Source organism: Rhincodon typus, chromosome 31 (assembly GCF_021869965.1).
Source record: "Rhincodon typus isolate 14 chromosome 31, sRhiTyp1.1, whole genome shotgun sequence".
NCBI lineage: Eukaryota > Metazoa > Chordata > Chondrichthyes > Orectolobiformes > Rhincodontidae > Rhincodon > Rhincodon typus.
In genome coordinates this window covers 19637306-19659955 of record NC_063362.1, presented here as the reverse complement: position 1 = coordinate 19659955, position 22650 = coordinate 19637306, and the positions used below count along the sequence as shown (strand labels likewise).

Sequence of the window (22650 nt, the reverse complement as noted above, 5' to 3'; positions counted from 1 at the left end):
TAAAGCTCCTGGGTTGCTTCAAGATCCAGAACAGGGGACACTGACTGAAGAGGAAAGCTGCAAATTCCAGTGAAGATTTGACTGACATACAGTAGTGAACATCTAGAATGGACAGCCAGAAAGGCAGACAGTGTAGGAAAGTATAAAGGGGTGAATTAAATCGACTTTTGAGAGAGCAAGTGGTTGGATGATATTTGTTTCTGTGAATGGGAGCAAGTGCTTGAGTTAAGATGTTGCGTGAGTCAGGTCCTCAGGGCTCGTTTGGCTGTCACGAGCAGGTATCAGGCAAAGACAAGGCAAATTCCTTCAAGGAAAGAGAAAATCAGAGGGTGAGTCCCTCCCCTGCATTGTTTTCTTTATTCCCTACCATTGAAGAACACTGATAGAGATCTTGGAGCAGAGTGCTAGTCTGCAGGATAGAGACAGCGTCTAATGGAATCTGGTTGACAATGTTAATGAAAGATAATTGCAGGAGACTCGTAGTCTCCTACCACTAGTTTAGATCAAGCAAGAGATGTTTATATTGTGATTTCTTCCTTTGCAAATTGAAAGAGAGCAGGAAACATGTTCTTCAAATTGAGCTACTGAGCTGTTCCATTTTCATTAAGAAAAAACAAAATTCAAAGTATCTTCTTATTTATATTGTAGCTAATTTGAAGTGATCTTCATTGCTCATGGATTTTTCCTTCCTACTACCCTAGATCACAGTGAAATGAAGAGCAAAGGACCACTTCGTCCAAGGGATAATGTCCGAGTGCTCATTTGCATCGAGTCCCTCTGCCAACGGAATACGTAAGCACTCAAGCTCAGTTTGATTACAGTCTGCCAGCTATTAGCTTCTGCACTGTCTTAATTCTTGGCAAGGTTTCTTTTGCAATATGTACAGATTGACTAACAGAATCAAGTTCATTCTCCTGAAGGTATTTAATGTAAAAGGAACATTAGGAGACAGGTTTTGAAGGCACTGTTTTCCAGAAGGTCAGCTGGGGAAGGATAGAACTGGCAGATTGTCCTGTGATGGGAAGCTGAGCAAATGGGTCTGTATTGTCTGGAATTTAGAAGAATGAGAAGTGATCTTATTGAAGATTTTGAAGGAGCGTGACAAGGCAGGCACTGAGGGGTTGTTGCCCCTGGCTGGAATATCTGTAACCTAGGGACACAGTCTCAGGATAAGAGGATGCTCTTTTATTAGAATCCCTATAGGGCAGAAAGAAGCCACTCAGCCCATTGAGTCTGCACTGACCCTCCAAAGAGCCTCCCACCCATAACCCCATATGGGGTTTTTACCATGGCTAATCCACCTAACCCGCACATCCCTGAACACTATGGGCAATCCGCCTAACCTGCACACCTTTGGAACTGTGGGAACAAACTGGAGCACCCGGAAGAAACCCACACAGTCACGGGGAGAATGTGCAAACGCCACACAGAGAGTCACCTGAGGGTGGAATTGAACCAGAAAACCTGGCACTGTGAGGCAGCAGCATTAACCACTGAGCCAGCATGCCACCCCAAATAAAAGAGTATTCCATCACATTCCTGACTTGTGCCTTATCGATGGTGAACAGGCTTTGGGAATCTGGAAGTGAGTGAGTGAGTGTATTACTGAGTGGAGGAGAAATTTCCTCCCTCAGAGGGCTATGATCTTTGGAACTCTGTACTCCAGGAGTTTCTGGATGTCCCATTGCTGAATATATTGAAGCTGAGATAGAGTTTTGTTCTTTCAGGAAAACCAGGGACACAGGGAGTGGGTGCGAGGTAGAGTTAAGACCAGTGCTGGGAGTGATTGATAGAGCAGTCTTGAGGTGCCAAACAATCTACTCCTGCTCCTACTTCTTTTGTCATTGAATCTTTACAACTGTTTATATTCATTTCTAGGAGCTTAGATTATAACCATAAACCCTTGAGGCTCAGTTAATGCCCAGAACTTGCATACAATTAAACACAATTAATACACAGGGGCAGAAGGGATATAAAACCTGAAATTGGAAAGTTCTGGTTATCCCAGCAGGGCTTACAATGTCCTTAAACAAAAAAAAAACACAAAAGAACTGTGGATGCTGGATATCAGAAACAAAAACAGAAATTGCTGGAGAAATTCAGCAGGTCTGGCATCATCTGTGGAGAGAAAGCAGAGTTAACATTTCAGGTCCAGTGACCCTTCTTCAGAATTGATCATAGCTAGGAAAAGGTTCATATATATGCTGAAGATAGGGTAGGGGGAGGTGGCGGAGCAGTAAACAATAGGTGGAGATGGTGCCCAGAGAGAAAGAGAAACAGTTGGAATGACAAAGGATTGGGTAAAGGTCAGCGTGGAAGAATCATTAGCTGCTAATGAAGACCATAAGTAACTGACAATGGGACAGTTGTGGTAGCAGCCCATGTAATGACAAGGCCTGGTGGGTTGGGGTTGGGATAAGGACATGGGAGAAGGTGCTCAGGCCTGAAAATTATTAAACTCAGAAGTGAGTCCCAAAGGCTGCAAGGTTCCCAAGCAGTAAACGAGGTGCTGCTCTTTCAGCTTGTGCTGAGCTTTGCTGGAGCACTGTAGCAAGCCTGAGACAAGAGATGTTGGCCAGGGAACACAGTGAGGTGTTGAAGTGAGTGAAGTGCACACAATGTAGTCTCCTGTATTTGCTGCTCACAGTGTGGTCTGCTGTACATCGGAGAGACGAAGCGCAGACTGGGCGACTGCTTTTTACCATGTAAAAAGCTTTCTGTCTGTCAAAGAAACCCTGAGCTTCCAGATGCCTGCCACTTCAGCACACCACCATCTCCCAAGATAGTTGTCAGACCTGCCCAGTTTTTCCAGCATTTTCTGTCTTTATTTCAGGCTTCCCGAATTCGCAGTATTTTGCTTTTAATTAGATTTCCCTTGTAACAACTCCTGATTTTGGTCTTTCCTGGCCTCATTATTCTAGGTTTATTAGCCTTCAGGTGTTAGATCACAGAGTCCCAAACTGTTATTTTAAAAGTATCTTTGTAGTTTTGATATCTAAGTTAACTGATTACTAATGTGCCCAAGAAGCCACTCCGTCAATTCCTAAACCTTCCCACTTTGGCTAAATGCCAAAATTTTGGAACAAAAACAAAGTTGCTGGAAAAGCTCAGCATGTCTGGCAGCATCTGTGAAGGGGAAAACAGAGTTAATGTTTTGGGTCCGGTGATCCTTCCTCAGAACAGCCATAATGTTGGATCTTGTTTTAAGTTTAAATTTTTACGCTAATTCATAAGACAAATAAGGGCATAAATAAGTTGTGTGGTGGAATCCTGTCATCTGAACCACTATTCCATCACTTCTCCCCTGATATTTCTACCATTACAGGAACTCATTCTGGCTTCAACTATTCCCTCAGAAATTCCAAGCCGTTAACCAGGGCTGAACAGGATCCACTGAAAGGGCATGGGATTCTGACAGATAAACATTTCTATGGGATTACTGCCAGGCCCAAATGGGAAATCTTTCCCTGAACCCAACTTCCAAGATTCAACAGCTTCAGCTCTTTAAATATTTCCCAAAGCAGTTGATGGGAATTCCTAGACTTGAATAACTGACATATTCCAAATTGACTGGCCGTTGTACATCTAACTGAACAAATAATGCAGTTTGCTTTTGTTCTGACACAGTACATAGAACCGTATAGCACAGGAATAGGCCCTTTGGCCCAACATGTCTGTGCCAACCATGATGCTATTCTAAACTAATCTTATTTGCCTGCACATGGTCCATACCTATTCCCAGCCCATTCATGTGTCTGTCTCTTAAATGTTGCTATTGTATCTACTTCTACCACCTCCCCTGGCAGCACATTCCAAGCACTGACAACCCTCTGTGTGAAATCTTTCCTTACACATCTCATTTAAACTTTTCCCTTCTCACGTTAAACCTACGCCCCCTAGTATTTGAAAAGTCCATCCTGGGAAAAAAGACTCCAACTATCCAGACCCTTCATAATTTTATATACTTCTATGTATACTTCCATATACTTCCTCAGCCTCTGACACTCCAGTGAAAACAATCCAAGTTTGTCCAACCTCTCCTTATAGGAAATACACTGTAATCCAGTCAACATTCTGGTAAACCTCTTCTGCACCATCTCCAAAGCCTCCACATCCTTCCTATAGTGTGGCAACCAGAACTGCACACAGTGCTCCAAATGCAGCCTAGCTAAAGCTTTATACAGCTACAACATGACTCGTCAACTTTTATACTCAATGCCCTTACCAATGAAGGCAAGCATGTCATACACCTTCTTTACCACCTTATCCTCCTTATCCACTTGTGTTACCAATTTCAGGGAACAACGGACGTTCACCCCAAGATCCCTCTGTATATCAGTGCTCCTAAGGGTCCTGCCATGTACTAAATACTTTCGTCTTGTGTTTGACCTCCCAAAATGCATCATCTCGTACTTGTAAACTCCATCTATCATTTCTGTGCCCGGCTTTCCATTTGATTTATAACAACGCCATACCCATGTTGTTATTTCCTGCTGCATACTTTGACATCCTTCCTCACTACACAGCTTCACCAGTTCTCGTCTCATCTGCACACTTATTAATCAGACCACCTATATCTTCATCCAAATCATTTATTTATATTACAAACAACAGAGGTCCTTGTAGATAAACACTGGTCGCAGACCTCCAGTCAGAAAAGCACCCCTCCACAACTACCCTCTGTCTTCTATGACCAAGCCAATTTTGTATTAAATTTACCAACTTACTGTAGATCCCATGCAGTTTATTCTATCATGAGGGACCTTGTCAAATGCTTTGGTAAAGTCCATGTAGACAATATCCACTGCACCAACATCATCAATCATCTTTGTCATTTCCTCAAAAAAGTCAACCAAATTTCTGAGACAGGACCTCCCCCACACAAAGCCATGCTGACTGTCCCTAATAAATCCATCCTTTTCCAAATGTGAGTAAACCCTGTCGCTAAGAATCTTCTCCAGTATTTTCCTTGCCACTGATGTAAGACTTACCAGCCTATACTTTCCTGCTTTATCCTGGTGCCCATCTTAAAGAAAGTAACAACGTTGGCTATTCCCCAAATTTCTGGGACCTCACTTGCGGCTATAGAGATGGCCTGTCAAGGCCCCAGCAAACTCCTCCCTTGCCTCCCTCAGTATCCTGGGATAGATTCCATCAGGCCCTGGGGTCTTATCTACCTTAATGTTTTCAAGACTCCCAACACCACCTCCTTTTTAATATCGACAAGCCCTGGAATATTAACATACCCTCCCTGAACTTAGTGTCATCTGTACCCTTCTCCTTGATGAATAGTGATGCGAAGGACTCATTAGGAACCTTACCCACTTCCTCTGGCTCCCTGCATAAATTCCCTCCTTTGTCCTTGAGTGGACCTACCCTTTCCCTAGCTACCCTCTTATTACTAATGTACATATAAAATGCCTTGGGATTCTCCCTAATCCTAGTTGCCAAGGACATTTCCTGGCCACTTTTTAGCCCTCCTGAATCCTTGTGTAAGAAAATGAGGAGATCAACCTCCCCTGTTGTTAAAAAGTTGAAACTTTTGTATTGGGTTCAGCCTGGTGCAACTATCTGATTGCTGCTAGCTCTTCAACATCCCTTGGCATTGTGACTGGAGTTAAAGCTACAGCCACCATGTCAAACTGAGGCCTAAAAACCCTGCCATTTTGTTACAGGAGCAAAAAACGTACTGTGATTTCCCATCAACCCTCCCAATAAGCAAGGCTGATGTCCCTGGAGTGGTGAGAGAGAGTTACATTAAACACTGCCTTGATGTTAAACATTGCTGTTTTGTCGAACATTATAAAACTCCTGTGGCAATAGGTGAAACCCCACAGGGAGCATTCTTGTGAACATTCCTCCCTTGATTGTCACCAAAGGGGGATAATTGCTGCTTGTGGCATCTCATTTTTGTAACATGGCTGCCTAGTTCACCTTCATCACATGTGCTCCAAAGTAATTCGTACATAATCATTTTTAGATTATGTTGTAAACGTAATGGAAAGTCTTGTCTCTTTCTGTTCAATCCTCCTCTTTTTCCGAAGAGTCTGAGGAAACCAGGCGCAATACCATATCCAAGCTATTATTTTTAAGCAGTTAGAAGGGGCTAATAGTTTGTCTGAGCTATCTAACTCGTCAGTCACATTCTGTCAGCTCTGTCTCATGCTTTAAGAGAATGAAAAGGTGAGGTTGTGTTTTTATACTATACCGTTTTGTGACCTTGAGACATCCTAAAGGACTTTGGAGCCAATGAGCTACTCTTGAAGTGTAATCTCTGTTGAGGAAACATTACAGCCAATTCTCTCACAAATGCCCAAAAACAACAACCACTAACCTCCATGTCCAACATATCATTATCCGCCACTTCCACCACCTACAATCCAACCCCACAACCAAAGAGATATTTCCCTCCTCACCCCATCTGCCTTTCATAGAGACCGCTCTCTCCGCGACTCCCTCGTCCACTCCACACTCCCCACTAACCCCGCCACCCCCGGCACCTTTCCCTGCAACGGCAGGAAGTGCTACACCTGTCCCTACACCTCCCCCCTCCCCTCCATCCAAGCCACCAAACAAACCTTCCACATCAGACAGAAGTTCACCTGCACATCCGTCAATGTGGCCTATTACATCCGCTGCTGCCGATGTGACCTCCTCTACATCGGTGATACCAAGGGGAGGCTCGGAGACCGCTTTGTAGAGTACCTGTGCTCTGTTCGCAACAAACGACAACACCTTCCGGTCGCGAACCATTTCAACTCCCCCTCCCACTCCCTGGGTGACATGTCCATCCTGGGCCTCCTCCAGTGTCACAATGACGCCACCTGGAAACTGGAGGAGCAGCACCTCATATTCCACCTCAGGAGCCTACAATGCAATGGTCTCAATGTGGATTTTATCAGTTTCAAAATCTCCCCACCTCCGGCCTCATCCCATGACCATCCCTCCCTCTCATCCCTGCCTCCTTGACCTGTCTGTCTACTCTCCCACCTATCCGTCCCTTCCACCCCACTGACCAATCCCCATCACTTCCCTACCTGCACTTACCTATCACCATCCCACCTACCTTCCCCAGCCCCACCCCGCCTCTCTATTTATTTCTGAGCTCCCTTCCCCCTTCCCCATTTCTGAAGAAGGGTCCTGACCCGAAACGTCAACTTTCCTGCTCCTCTGATGCTGCCTGGCCTGCTGTGTTCCTCCAGCTCCACACTGTGTTATCCCTGACTCCAGCATCGGCAGTTCTTACTTTCTCTGAAGGTGTTAATTGCTGTTGCTTAACACATACTTTACTTTGTATGCTCAATACTCCGCTCTGGCTATCTATAATATATCATGTGCCGTCAAGTAATCTTCTCATTCTCTGCAGTAGGTTGAAGATTACACATTGCATCAGTAGAGTGTGCACACTATGCTTAGATCCATTGAAGAATTAACAGGAAATGAAGAGTGCAAGATATATGCGATATATATTTAGAACAATTCCCAAATTCACTGCTCTCAAAATGTCAAATAACAAAGCCATTTCTTTGAAATGAACCCTCATCATTAATCTAACTTTCAACATGTGGGTGTTCACCACAGAGTTTTCTGAATTGTTGATGTCCCCTTGATGACTCGAGACTTCTTGCTGTTTAGTCGCAGTACAGAATATAGTTCCCAGTTTCTTTGAAGATATCCCAGTACAAAGGAATTTTTTTAAAAAACTGTACTTCTCTGAGTTATGTTTGCTGACCAACCATTCACAGGATTCAAAATGACATTTGCCCTGAAAATATATCTGTTAAACAGGGAGAAACTGTGGGCAGCCTCACAAGATGCTTTTATTCAAATTGAATAGTTTCAATTCATGAGCCTGTACCAGACACTACACATGACCTGTTCGATGGGTCTCTATCCAAATGCTACAATAGCAGCAGTCAACCTACGCATGTTAGCCAATATGAGATGCCTGTTTTATTCTGTCTTCATAAATAGCTAATGGTAAAACTTTAGCCCAATGGTTGCTTTGACACACAAGAAAAAATTTCAAAAATTCTTCAAAAATACCACACTTACCTATTGGGTAATCGGGTTACAGAAAAAAAGTCTGTCTTCAGTTTTTGCATTTTGTAGGGAACAGCTCTGAAGCGAGTCACTTAAAAAACGTGAATTAATCTTTCTTTTTTGTTTTGAACATCAAAAGTTTAACATATAACTAGACAGGAATCTGACCTTTATAGTGTCTGTAGACACTGACATGTTGTGTTCCACGTTGTGGGCTTTGCTGGCTAAGGCAACATTTGTTGCCCATCCCTAATTGTTTTAGAGAAGGTGGCATTGAGCTACAGCCTTGAACTGCTGATGGCGAGCAGAGTCACCCAGAGTGCTGTTAGGAAGTGTATTCCAGGATTTTCATCCGTGACAATGAAGGAATGGCAGTATATTCCATGTGTGACTCAAACAGGAACCTGTGAGGGGTGGTATTCCCATGTATCTGCTGCTCTTGTCCTTCTGGGTGGTAGAGGTTGCAGGCTTGGAAGGTGTTGGCGAAGGTACCTTAGTGCAGTGTATCATGTCTCTGCTACACACTGTGTGTCAGTAGGGGAGGGGTTGGATGCGGTGCCAATCAGCAGGTTGCTTTGTCCTTAACTGTGTCAAGCCTTTTGACAGCCATTTTACTCATGCAGTCAAATGGAGCATGATCTATCACACTTGTGCCTTGTAGATGATGGACAGGCATTGGTGAGACAGGAGGTGAGTTACTTGCTTCATAATTCCCAGTCTCTGATCTACTTCTGTGGCCACAGGATCTATATGGTTGGTGCAGTTCATTTTCTGCTCAATGGTCACTCCCCAGGTGTTAATAGTGGGGGGATTCAGTGATGGTGATGCCACTGGGAAATCAAGAGGAGCAGGTTAAACTCTCTAAAGTGAAACAAAGAGCTGTGGACACTGGAGATCTGAAACCAAAATAGAAACTCAACAGGTCTGGCAGCACCTGTAGGAAGAAAGCAGAGTTAATATTTCAAAATCAGTGACTCTTCATCAGAAAGCTGAGTTCTGAAGAAGGGTCATTGGACTCAAAATGTCAAAATGTTTTCACCCCAAAGATGCTGCCAGACTTGCTGAATTTCTCCAACAATTTCTGTTTTTGTTTCAGGTTAAATTCTCTTTAGGTTATTGCCTGGCACTTGTACGGCATGAAACTTATTTTCCAGGCCAAATCTGAATATTGTCCATATACCAGGGCCTATGGGCATAGACCTTTTGAGTACGCAATGGAGATAATATTGTGCACAGATGCTTGCCCTTATTTCTTAAAGACTGTCTACTTTATTACTTCCTTGCCAAATTTCTGTCTGTTCGTTAGATCTCCCCACATTTATGAAATATTTTAAAAACTCGAGTAACAGTATATCTGTTTATGTTTTAAGGTCAGTGGAAGTTATAGTTGTGTGTGTACTGATCTACTTCTTTCTATTTTTGTCTACTTTTAATTGTATATTGAGTTGATCTTTTACCCACTGTTTCCCTTCAGTTCCCTTGAAGTTATAGTTGGGCTGGAGAGCAACAGCAAAATATTCACAGTCTATGTGCATGGGCTCCTTCAGCTACAGGTTAGTAGACATCAGCAACACTCTGAGCTTCACAGAAATGATTATACACGCTACAATTTAGTGGTTCCATTCCCTCAAGCCTGCTTCAAATTCACAGCAAAAATATTTTTGATTGTTTCGAAATGAAAAAAATTGGCCCCTTGACCATTGTAATAGGCAGGCTATTTCAGTAATGAATCACTGGACAGTAATGCTGGTTTGATGTGAAAGGTTAAGCACTGCATGCCCTGAGATGTTTAAACCACCTTTCCATGCAAATGTTGTACCTTGTTGTGGGGTGTCGTGAGTGGGAACCAATGTGGATCTCTTTGTTGGTTTAGTTAAATGTGTATGACTACCAATCCAAGGAAGCCTAAGGAATAAAGGCAAGAAATTTTACAAAATCTATACAAAGTAAGGTTTTTGAAAATGTTGCAAAGCAGCACATTTAAATTGCCAACAGTAGAAAGAGGTACTGGGGAAGCTGTACAATGTGTGGAATAATTAACAGAAATTACGTATTGGAAATATTTTGTTGTGTGAATATTTTTAAATGGATCAACGAAACAGGAGAGGCCAGTCAACCGATTGAACTTGAATCATGAGTCAATTAAGTTGTGGCTGATCTGTACTTCAATTCGATTTGCCTGCCAATTCCTGTAATACTTCTACCTAATCAAAATTTGGTATCTTGGTCTTGAAATTTTTAATTGTTCTATCTTTCATGGAGAGAATTCCAGACTTCTTGTACACTTGTGTGAAAAAAGTATTTCCTAATTTACTTCCTTAATGTCCTAGCTACAATGTTGAGATTGCGCTCTCTTGTTCTGCCACTGTGGGACATAGACTCTCCCGTTCCCAAACTGTGTTCTTCCATCATGTTAGACATGTCAATCGGAGCAACCTCTCAATTTTTGAACGTCCAGTTAGTAGGAGCCAGGTTTATGGAATCCAACCTCATTTTTAAACCCTTTAATTCCTGTGGTAATTCTGAGCAGCGTCACTGCTCCCTGTGCAAGGCCAGTATAACTCTTCCTGAAGTGTGATGACCAAAATGGAACACTCTGGTTCCGATCAGTGTCTGACCGAGATCTTCAGAAACTGTGGCATAAATTCCTCCTCTTTGCATTTCAGGTCCTCTGACATAAACATAAGAAATAGGATTAGGCCGCAAAGCCTGATCTCCATTCAACAAGGTGATCTGTCCAAACTTCAACTCTTCTTTTGTACCAGCTAGTCCATATCCCTCAACTCCCTGATATTTCAAAGCCTCACGTCCTTCTTAAATACTTTCATTGATCTAGCCTCCGCAACTCTATGGAGTAGAGAGTTGCAGACATTTACTACCCTCTGAGAGAAGACATTCCTTCACATCTCAGTATTAAATGAGTGTCCCCTTATTTGCTGAACTATCCCCTAGTTCAAGATTCCCCATTATGGAAACCTCATATCAATGTCTACTTTGTCAAGCCTTCTCAGGAGTTTGTATGTTTCAATAAGATCACCCCTCATTCTTCTGAACCTATTTAGCTGTTATAGATAAATCAATTCCTTCATGCCAGGAAACAGCAAATATTTGGTTAGATTTTGATTACCTTATGTACCTCTGCACTAATTCTCTAATGATTTTAGGACGTGTACGTTCTTTGCTCCTTCACAGTTGTTAATTTCTCATAATTTTTCGAATCCAAAGTGACTATTTTAACTACACTGATTAAAAATTAAGCCCAAAAAGCATTTTCAGAAATTGGATTTTGCTTATCTTTACTGTTCAAATTTATTTCATTTGTGTTAATAAATTTTCCATTTAAATTGCTGGCTGAGAGAGACAGCAGTCTCACAAGATCCATATTTGGAAATGACAAACGCATCAAACAATAAGGTAGAAGAAAGTTTGCAACAGTTATGAATTTTGCATTCAAAGACTGCAAAGGCAGTCAACAGAGGCTGGAGAATGAGAAAATTGCTCCAGATAATTGTAGTTACATTTGTGCGTCTGAATTTTCAAAATTGTTTGAAAAGCTGGGAACAGTTTATGACTGCAGTGGAAAATTCACCTTTTATCCACTTTGCCGTGGATCCTTTAATTTTTTAAAAATTATTCATTCATGGGATGAAAGCATCTCTAGCTAGGCCACTATTTAGTGTCCACCCCTAATTGCCCAGATCCCATTGTGTGTCTGGAGTCATATGTAGGTCAGACCCAGTAAGGATGGCAGTTTCCTTCCCTAAGAGATATTAGGGAACCAAATAGCCTTTTCTGACAATCAACATGGTTATCATTTGACTCTTAATTCCAAATTTTTAATTGAATTCAAATTCCACCATCTGCCATGGCAGGATTCAAACCCAGGTCCCCAGAACATTACCTGGGTCTCTGAATTAACAGTCCGGCGATAATACCACTAGGCCATCACCTCCTCCTTAGCTTTGGATTGCCTGAGGAATTTGCCAATCAAGTACCAACAAATCAAACAATGACATAATACTATTTTGAAACATGATGGTATTAACTGAGGGCCCATAAAACACTGATGGGAAAGTACATGTACATTGTCTAGATCAGATTTCCGGATCTTGTAACCCATACAGTGGATCAAGGTAAAATCATCATCACAATTGTGGTTTCGACCTTGACAAGTAATCTCTGTAAATCAGCTCACATTGAGCTGGAAGCCATTAGCTGCTGTGAAATGACTGCATTTTTTATCCTGAAACATCGGTAACCTTGAATGAGTGCAAATGAGCTTTAGTACTGAATGGAATTTGACAATTATCCTCAGCGAAATGAAGAGAACTTAGTACTCCTCATCACTTTCTAAGGATTGCTTCGACACAATTTATAGTACGAACATTAGTCTGGCACTCAGTTTAGAGAATCCATAAAGGGTTGTGATTTCCCAGTCAGCCAGTATTGTTTCACATCACCTGTAATAGGTCCATTGAGTATTCTGAGGGGATAACATGCAGTCACATCAGGCTTTCTGGCAATTTTACAAAATCACGTGCATTTGCTAACTTGGTTAAGGTATCCTTTGACTTTAACACACATTTTATTAACATTTTTTCACCTCTAAGACATGAAAAGAAGGTGGGGATGAAAGTGCTAGGAGAGACTACAAAGGCTGCTATAATTTTCAGTGTGCATTTTGACCTTTGCAAAACTGGAGGGAGCACAGATGTCAGACAAAAGCAGACTATAACAGCCACTCACATCCTGGTATCATGATGCAGGTTTCTTTGCACATCTTTGTAGCAGACACTTTGTCTCTGTAACTTTCTGACAAGTGACTCAGTGTCCAACCAGTTCCATGCCAGTCAGTAACAGGTTGATGAGCTTTTACATGTCATTGTGAGAGTCGACCAATGGATGCAATCTGATCTACTTGATCTCTTCTTCCACCCCAGTCCCAAATATAAAGCTTCGCAAATGGGTTTGCAGTAAAAACCTCATCATGCCAGTATTCTGCCCTCATGGGCCCTTTGGACCATTTAAGTACATTCTTAAAAAATATGTTGGGCAGAATCTTCCTCTTGCTTTGCAGGGTTCTGAGGGCAGAAATGGAAATGGCATGTCACTCCTGCTTGAAGTCATGCCAGTTAGTTATTCATAGCCAAGGACCCTGGCCAATCATGCACCAGGGACAAGCAGGAAGTGGCCAGCTCCAGAGTCAAAGGTTGGGGCATGAAAAGGAGCACCCAGACAGGCATCCACTTCCTGCCATTCAGCAATGTTAGACTTTTAAAGAGATTTTGTACATGAAACTATTGGTACCTCCAAGCCCTGCCTCCTGTGCCCCGCCTTCCCCCAACCCACCCCAATTTCTAAATGGTCCCTTTAGGTCATTAGAATAGTGCTTCCCAAACTCTATCCGACCATGACACCATTTTGAGACTTAGAAATTGCTGTGGTCCCAGAGTGTGAACCCAGGGTGTGGGAGGAGAGTTGTGAGTCATACTAAATCTACCCCTACCCTTACCCTCACCCAGCCTTTCTCTCAATGGGGAGGCGATGGCCTAGTGGTATTATTGCTGGGCTGTTAATCCAGAGACCAGGTAATGTTCTAGGGCCTGGTTCAAATCCTGCCACGGCAGATGGTGGAATTGAATTCATTAAATACCTGGAATTAAGAGCCTAATGATGACCATGAATCCATTGCCAATTGTCAGAAAAACCCTCTTGGTTTGCTAATGTCCTTTAGGGAAGGAAACTGCCATCCTTACCTGGTCTGGCTTACATGTGACTCTAGACCAAAGCAATGTGGTTGACTCATAACTGGCCTCTGGGCAATTAGGGATGGACAATAAATGCTGGCCTAGCCAGCAACATTCTCATCCTGTGAATGAATAAAGGAAAATAAAAAATTCTTGATGCTCCCTTTATATCCTCAAGCTTTGCTGTTACCCTGAACTCTCAGGACTGCTGACCTCCCTTTATAATCCAGCTTCCTCCCTCTGATCCCAATGTGTGCATCCTTGCTCCCTCAGTCAGCTAAGCCCCTTTCCCAACCATTTCCCAAACTCAACTACCAATGCCTCCTCTCTCACGGCTTAACAAAACTCCCCACGTAAGAGGAAACTGCAACTGCCGGGGGGGCCACCTCCATTGCAGCAAGCCATGTTTGAGTCTTGAATCTGAAGGCACGTCTTTCTCATTTGCTGCATACTTAATTCCAGAGGAACACTTCATTTTGGGAGAGTTGCATTTTAATGAGTGTGCATGACGTGTGAACAAATTTCAGCTTGGTTACTGCTGCTTGCTGTCAGGAAGCGGGATTCCCTGTCATTGTGCCAGCAACTGAATGCCCACCTTTCATTCCAACCCACGGAGAATGGATATTTCTGCCTCCCTCACAATGAAGTGGATCTGCCCATCCCTAATTACCCAGGGGGCAGTTTAGAATAAACCAGTTGCTTTAGATATGGAGTTATATGAAAGCCAGACTTGTTGAGTTTCTCCAGCACTCTCTGTTTAGCCTCAGAATAACAGCCTGGATTACTATCCAGCCACATTACCACCACACCACTGCATCCCCTAAAATAACTTGCATAACTTAAAGGTTGGTCAGTGTGTGATGAGGGATACAGTCTTGCACACTTCATGTCTATTAGGTAACAATTTGCATCTCGCATTTTGACTTTTAGTTTGCCCTGTTACCATAATAAATTACAAATGGAAATAGTAAGTACTCAAAATAAAATAGAATTTATGCAAAAGATACGTATACAGTCATACAGCACATAATCAAAGCACTCAAAATGCTATTCATGAATGCTTTGTCTGCATCTCCCTTCCAAATCACACCCCATATCCCAGCTTGCAACACCCACTAATTCATGTTCAAAATAAGGGGCAGGATTCTTGGGCAGTGCCAGGGTCCTGAACAGAGTTGGACAGGGCCCAGAAATACTGTACCAGTGCCAGGCAGTGTGTCAGTTTCCTGATGATCATTGCTGCTGTTGACCTTTTTGGAGGAAAGGGAGGTTTGGAGCTTGCCAAGTCCATCAACTCACATAAGGTGAGCAGCCTATTGAGCCCATTATGAGCCTTGTTAATGGCAGGTAATAGAGGCTACATAGAACATTGCAATCAGCCCCCAATTTCCTGTCACAACAGGAAGCAGTACAGTTATCTGGAGTTGGGTACCCTATGTCATGTTAATAATAATGATCTAATAATCTAATACTCTAAAACCTTAGAGATCTAATAATCAGTTGCACATCCAGGAAAACAGTATAAGTTATGAAACCGAGTTATAAAGTTGCAACATTGTATTCGCAGAGTACATAGAGTTCTCAAAGGCAAACTCTGTTAAGGGCAAAAAGAAATTTAGTTATCCTCTCCAAAGGAAACATAACTATTTACAATAATAATTGATCCTACGAGCCTCAGTAATGTAAGTAAAGTGCTGATTTGATCCAATCCAGAAATGAGTAGGATGAGCGTGGATAGGTTGGCACAAATTTGATGGGCCAAATGGTCTCTTCTGTTTTGTATGTTTCTACGATTCTATGTCATTGATTGCCCACAGTCCTCACGGATATTGCCTGTCATTCCTGTTTGTGTTATTAAGTGTTTCTTTCATGGACTGTCTTTGCTGTTCCAAAACTTGCTCATTCTGACACACTACGGCCAAGTTTTCATCCAGATTAGTTACTGGTTGGTCTTGTTCCTAAAGCTCATTTTGAAGCTAACATCCTGGATTTTTCTAATTTTATCAAAATATTTTAGCCTTCTGTTGGACCCAGTATATTTCCTCTTTCATAACCTGCTCCAATAACTATACAGTCTCTCCAACAGTCTTCTTCCTTTTACTTTTTGGTTTCTTTGAACCCTTGACCTCTTCCACTTGTTGCTTTGGTGATTGTTTGACTTCCTATACCTGTATGTCCTGCTTGAGCATAATTGCTGGTCTTTATTTCTGAAAGAATGTTCTCATTAATGGTTTGCAGTTTTTTTTTGTGTGTGTGCGCTGTGTATCTCCAGCTGTTTTTGCATGAGTGTCATTTTCTCCAGCACGGCTTTGAGCTCAAGATGATGTTTCCATAGCTGTTCTTGCTGAGCATGGTTGACTTCATATGCAAGTTCCTCCATATCCTCTTGTAAACAGGCAGTCTTTTCATCTGAAGCTTATAATCCTTCCCCCTTTTCTTCCTCTTTGTGAGCTGAGCGGACTTCATCTCAAAACTGGTACTCTCGGGATTGGATTTAACCTGATCTAGTTTATGAGCCTTTTCCCTTGAACTCACATTTTTCTGTCCACAGCAGAGAGCTGAGATTTAACTCCTCTAAATCAAAAGTAAGTGAAGTGAGTCATTGAATCCCTTCAGTGTCGAAGCAAGCCATTTGGCCCATCGAGTCCGCACTGACCCTCCAAAGAGCATCCCATCCAGACACCCAGCCCATTCTTATAACCCTGCATTTCCCATGGCTAATCCACCTAGCCTGCACATCCCTGGACACTATAGCATGGCCAGTCCACCTAAACCTGTACATCTTTAGACTGTGGGAGGAAACACAGAATGTTAAACTTCACACAGACAGTCACCCGAGGCTGGAATCAAACCTGGGTCCCTGGTGTTGTGAAGCAGTAGTGCTGACCACTGAGCCACCGTGCCATGCACAGTGTTCTGTTCTTCTTTCATATTCAGTTTTGCAGATGTTTTTTGAACTGTTTCTGTTGGGTGTCTCTGATGTCTGACTGTGATAAGTTGGTAGATCCATAATTGGTGCTTCAGCAGGATCTGCAGTGTAGAACATCTGTGACATCCAGGCAGGTTAACTGTACTTCTGTTGCAGAACTATTAGTCTTGCACATGGAATTGGGGAACTGTTCTATGCTGAAAGTTTTGCTTCTGTAAGTTTTATCCCGGCTACGCATGTCTGTGAGTACATTTCAGAATTCAGAGGGGAAGTACATTGGCAATTCAATTTTTGCCAATTATGAAGGCGTCACCAGTTTTCTGAGGACGGATAATTTGAGTTTTTGCAAACACTTTGGAAAGTGTGATTGCATTAATGTTTTTCATGAGATTGAAAGTCTGAGACATGTGTTCACCAGCCTTTGGCACATCATGTACATCATCAAATCCTGGTTTCTCAATCCCTTCAAATACACGTGGGGTAGCAGACAGTCTGTATTGTATCTTGAAGACATTCTGTTTGGGCAAATACATGGTTCTTTGTAGCTGTTGGAACTTTTGCTCCAGTGCACTGTTCTGCCAATGGGATTTTCTGCCGTACACCTTGCAAAATTATTGAAGGCTGGTCATTTCCTCAAGCATGTAGACAGACATCCCATTCAAGGGCCTTGCTATGTTTGGGTGCACTATTGATTGTGCCAATTCTCAAGTTTGTACTTAGGGTCTGTAAGTTTTGTTAACCGGTGAGGGTCACCCATCCTTCAGTACCTCTGGTTGGAAAGAAATTGGAGCCTCCACTACCTCTGTCCATAGCTACAAACTACAATATACCTGGAAAAGCATAAGTTGCCCAGCAACACAGACTTGTTTAGGCTTCCACTTGGCTGGACATCTGGTATGGATCAGATTGTGCCAACAGCATGGGATTCGATCCCTGTTGTGACTGGGGTGGATTTGGGATGAACCTCGTTGCCCTATCCTGATGAAGATGATGGCATTGTGGATCGGACCTATCGCCGGGAAAAGAACTCAAGAATACTTGACTATAAACCTGGAAATAAGTGACGTTGCTGTTAGTGTACATGCTGTGCCCATTTGGGTAAAGATGGTCAGTCATTTAGCAAGTCCCAGGTATTTTTACATGGAATATTCTACCCAACTATAAAATCTGCATCAAGAGGCTGGTCAGTGTTAAAGGCTTGAGTCCATCGGGAGCTTGTTAGGGTGACTCCATCGAGTATAATTGTGAATTACTGGAGCATTGCTTAAAAACCTAAGGTAAAGCTGTAAGGCCGTGCCAGTGATATGCCATGTGGGAGATCAAGGACTCCAGAACGAATTTACTATTGCCAGTGGCAGTGCAAGTCACCATGACCCTGTATTTTCTGTGCCTTCAAGTTATTTCTGGCAGGGACTGGAGATGTTTGCAATGTGAGCCAATTTTCCACGCAGGCTGGTGACTGATGCCTTATTCTGTAAAGTGATTTATTTTTCAATGCACCAACTCCCACTAGGAAAATTCTACCGGTTTTACAAGAGCTGAGGAATTCACTCTCTGCAGCCAAGCTCCGATGCCCGATGTGAAACATGAAGGGCTTGTGGTACGTTATTGCGGAGTAGCTTAGAGAATATTGATGCACTATTAGAAGATGAATGTCCACTTTCAGGAGCTTGTATTTTGTTTTCATGATCCAGGGACAGAATTAGCAGCCTTTATGAAGATCTGTGAAGCAGGTTCTCTGACAGCAAGTGTGGGATCAGGATCCCAAATAGTCTTGACCCTCACTCGTATCATGAAAAGAACAATCTGTGCTAAGTTCAAACCATAGCTCATTGTCCCTTTGTGTCAATAACCAGCAAAAGTTCAATGCAAGTTATGCAACTTCCAAGATCATTATTGAAGGTACAGTTGAGGTTCTAATGCATTAACTCAGGACATAGATTGTCTCTGAGGCAGGCATAACATTACAATGTGCTCTAACTATACTTCCATTAGTGTTTTTGATACCATTCACTTTCAGTTACCTTCATTTTAATTAGAAATGTCCCTTAACTGAAGCTTGCATAATTTAACCTGTGGTTAAAATATGAATAGTTAAAGAAAACAGGCAAATTCGTTTCAGTCAGAAAAAATTGCTTCCACTTGCAGATGACAGAAGTTGTGCCTTATGTTGGCTTTATATAATTTTTTTTCTTCTGTGTTTTTCAGGCTGGCCAGTATACCTCCATATTTGTGGACAACGGTGCAGGAGCACCCATTTCTATCCAGAGTGGATCAGATTTTATGGGGATATTCGTTGGTGTATAGCAAGTCATGTTCTCTTTAGAAGAAACTAACTTTAATGCCAACTTTAACATTAGAATTCTGCTCTTCGTAAAAAAAAGTCAGAGATGGAATAATTCAAGTAACTGTTGACATGAAGAAAGACTGGTGGGATTTTCCCTTCAACAATTGCTACTTTTGTATCCTGGCTCATTATTCTTTCATCGGTCTTTGAGAAATCCATATTTGGTTAGAACTTCAAAAATAATACACAGTGCCACTCTCAGTGGCAGATTGTCATCTGCAACACTGGATTGCAAAATGCTAAAGTGATTGTACCTAAATTTCCTACAGACGCAACCGTAGAAGGGCTAAACAGGAGATACACATTCAAGCTGTTATTGTCTTGCTGATGGTGTTAAAAAGCTCCTTTTAGCAACAAAATAATATTAATTTTATTGATTAAATATCATTGTAATATTGGAATGTTGGTTCTGCGTTATTGTATGCTCAGTGATAAGGTACTTTGCAGCTTTATTATTAACTCGTTGCTGCCTAGCAATTTTGAGCTGTTTCAGTGGACACTAGGTCACTGGTATGACCTCTGGATTCACTAGAATGCCTACCAGTTGTGCAGGAACTGTATGCTGCACTTGGGAAAGGAAACAAGGAACCCTGCATTACACACTGCGACTTGAACAAAAACATTGTGGTTTACACTGCGAGTGTCCAGATTAAAGAGACTTGATTAACGACAAACATTGGTATTTGAAATGAGCTATGAGATGTGTAACTGTACAGAGTTGAGAGTCTGCAAGGGGCAAATTCCTAGGTTTTGAAGTGGAGTTGCAAGCAAGTTTTATTCAAAACATTTAGACCTGTGACACTCTGGTGTAATTTCAAGCATTGTTGAAGCAAGATTTTGATATATTACATGTACTTATGCATATATATAAGGTCTTGTGTTATGTGTGTACCCCATTGAAACTTTGCTATGTAAATAATTGCAATGGAACACTAAGCAACCTGGAGCTGTTACCGGTGTTGCTATTAGATGACACAATACTCAAATAGGAATTCCAGTATTAAAAGACATCACTCTTGAATGGAAACACAATTAAGTAACATATTATCGTCGCTGAAAAATCACATTTACTGAAAAATTTTTGTTGAAAACAAATTCCACAGTTTTTTCTTAATAACTGAAATTACTAACATCCATACTAAAGGTTGCAATCAAATTTTATAAAACATTAAAAATGGCATAACAGTTCCCCACTGAATGGTCTTTCTAAAACCTTCATTAACTTTTTTTGTAAACTTTTGGACCTCAAAAGCTGGATCACTTTACCACCCAGCTGTTTGAGCTGTTATTAGGTTTATGTTGCACAGTAACACTGGTATAGACCAGTTAAATCAAATGACCCTTTTCTATGCTTTAAATTCAATGCATTTCTGAACATGTATAGCTTGCAGTTTCTTAACATATAATCTTGTACATAAGCAGGAGTTGAAAGAAGAGGTACAGTCCCCTCACTATTGGAACTTTGGAGAGCATCCTGGATTTAAAAATACTTGGAAAGCTACAATTGAATTCACAACGGTTTTATTTCAGTAATTTTTTTTTAATATAGTTTAGTGATTGATATAAATAGCATCCTTTCAGAAATAACTGCCATTCCTTACTGTGAAATTTCTTTGCCACTTGATTCTTTGCAACTTTTATTTTGCTTTTAAAATGACTGCCAGCTAGCAAGCAAATAAGGAAAGGGTGGTGGGATTACTGCATTGATCCAACCTCATACACGAATTTAATAGCAATAAAGCAGTGTGTCCTCTGATTCAGTGGGAGAAATCTCATAGGACGCTACTAAATAATGAGTGTTGAGCGCAAAACTTCATATTGTCACACTTACTAAGCCCCAGTCTTGCCATTCTTCTGCTTACAAATAGAGTTCAGTGTGAATGCCAACTAGAGTGTAAAATCGGGCAGGTGTAACTGGTGGATTGCTACCGGGGTCAGTCCTAGGGCCACAATTTGTTGAGGAAAGTAAATGTACTTTGGCCATGTCTATGACTGAAGTACAAATAAGTGGAAGGCATGTGTTGAGGATGACACAGGCAATCTGCAGAGAGATATAGACAGATTAAGTATGTAGACACAAACTTGGCAGATAGAAAAAAATGGGAAAATGTGAGGCTATGCACTTTGGCAGGAAAAATATATGTGCTGGATATTATTTAAGTGGAGAAAGCGGTAGCATGGAGAGATTTGGGAATCCTCGTGCAAAAATCTCAAAAAGCTAGCGTCCAAGTTCAGCAGGTAATAGGGAAGGCAAATAAAATGTTGGCCTTTATTTCAAAACAAATGGAGTATAAAAATAGGGAAGTCTTGCTAAAACTATCCAAGGCACAAGTCAGGCCACTGCTCAAATACTATGAACAGCTTTGGGCTCCTTATCTAAGAAAGATAAACTGGTGTTGGAGGCAGTCCAGAGAATGTTCACTGGGCTGATCCTGGGAATGGAGGGACTGTCTTATTAGGAGAGTTTGAGCACATTGGGTTTACACTCATTGGACTTTAGAAGAATTAGAGGTGGCCTTGTTGAGACATACTTAGGGCTCTTAAGAGGCCAGATGCAAAAAGATTATTTCCCCTTGAAGGAGAGTCAAAGACCAGGGTCGTAATCTCACAACAAAGGGTTGCTCTTTCAAAACAGACATAAAGAGCAATTTATTTTCTCAGAGAGGAGTGAACTGGTGAAATTCTTTACCACAGAGGGCTGTTGAGGCTGCGTCATTAAGTATATTCAAGGCCATGATAGATTTTCAATCAGTAAGAGAATCAAGGGTTTTGAGGAAAAGGCATGAGAGTGGTGTTGACAATTGTCAGATCAGCCGTTATCTAATTGAGTGGCAGAGCAGGCTCGATGGGCTGAATGGTCTACTTCTGGTCCTTTGTCTGATGGTCTTATAGGATGTACAGTGGACATATGATCCAAAGCAGTTCCGTTCATGGTTTATTTAAAATCAGGACTTTATTTTTGATTGGCTGCTCCTCGCAGCTACATTCTGTCACCCAACTCTTGACTGTAATGTAAAGTCCATTTTTCAATATTTTAATTCTTCCCTGAGCCATGCAAAAGCCTGTTTGCAGGATATGGATCTGACGCAATATTTGAAACATCTTTCTTTGGTTGTGCCAAAAAGGATTCCTAGTGACCTGCCAGGAGGAAAATAGTTCATTTATTTCCTGTAAACAAGTTGGTGTTGCCCCTCCAGCAAAAATCGTTTTGCTTTGAGATAATCTGCAATGAGCCAGGTAGTCCATTAACATGAACAGGTTTAGTGTTGGCCCTGTAATGGGAGCTTACAGAGTGTACATCAGGTGTGACATGACTTAAAAGTGAGGTAGATTGAAACTCACTCTGTCATGGTCAATGTTAAACTCTGATGCCAGTTTCAAGTTGTATTTAGATGGTAGCTCCAATATCAATGTGAAAGGAGATAGTAGGAACTGCAGATGCTGGAGAATCTGAGATAACAAGGTGTAGAGCTGGATGAACACAACAGGCCAAGCAGCATCAGAGGAGCAGGAAAGCTGACGTTTCGGGCCTAGACCCTTCTTCAGAAGTGGGGGAGGGGGAGGGGGTTCTGAAATAAATAGGG

General features: G+C 41.8%; 1 protein-coding gene across 4 annotated transcripts in view; it reads left to right on the top strand.

Moving 5' to 3' along the window:
* The window catches only part of c1qtnf12 (C1q and TNF related 12), a 73064-nt gene extending 53597 nt beyond the window's left edge, over positions 1-19467 (top strand). For all 4 annotated transcript variants that reach the window (XM_048615127.1, XM_048615126.1, XM_048615125.1 and 1 more), the window contains 3 exons: positions 702-792; positions 9518-9596; positions 18928-19467. In XM_048615127.1, coding sequence (XP_048471084.1) covers positions 702-792; positions 9518-9596; positions 18928-19026 — 269 coding nt within the window. In that variant the 3' untranslated portion in view covers positions 19027-19467. The remainder of the gene's footprint in view (positions 1-701; positions 793-9517; positions 9597-18927) is intronic.
* The last annotated feature ends 3183 nt before the right edge of the window (positions 19468-22650 follow it).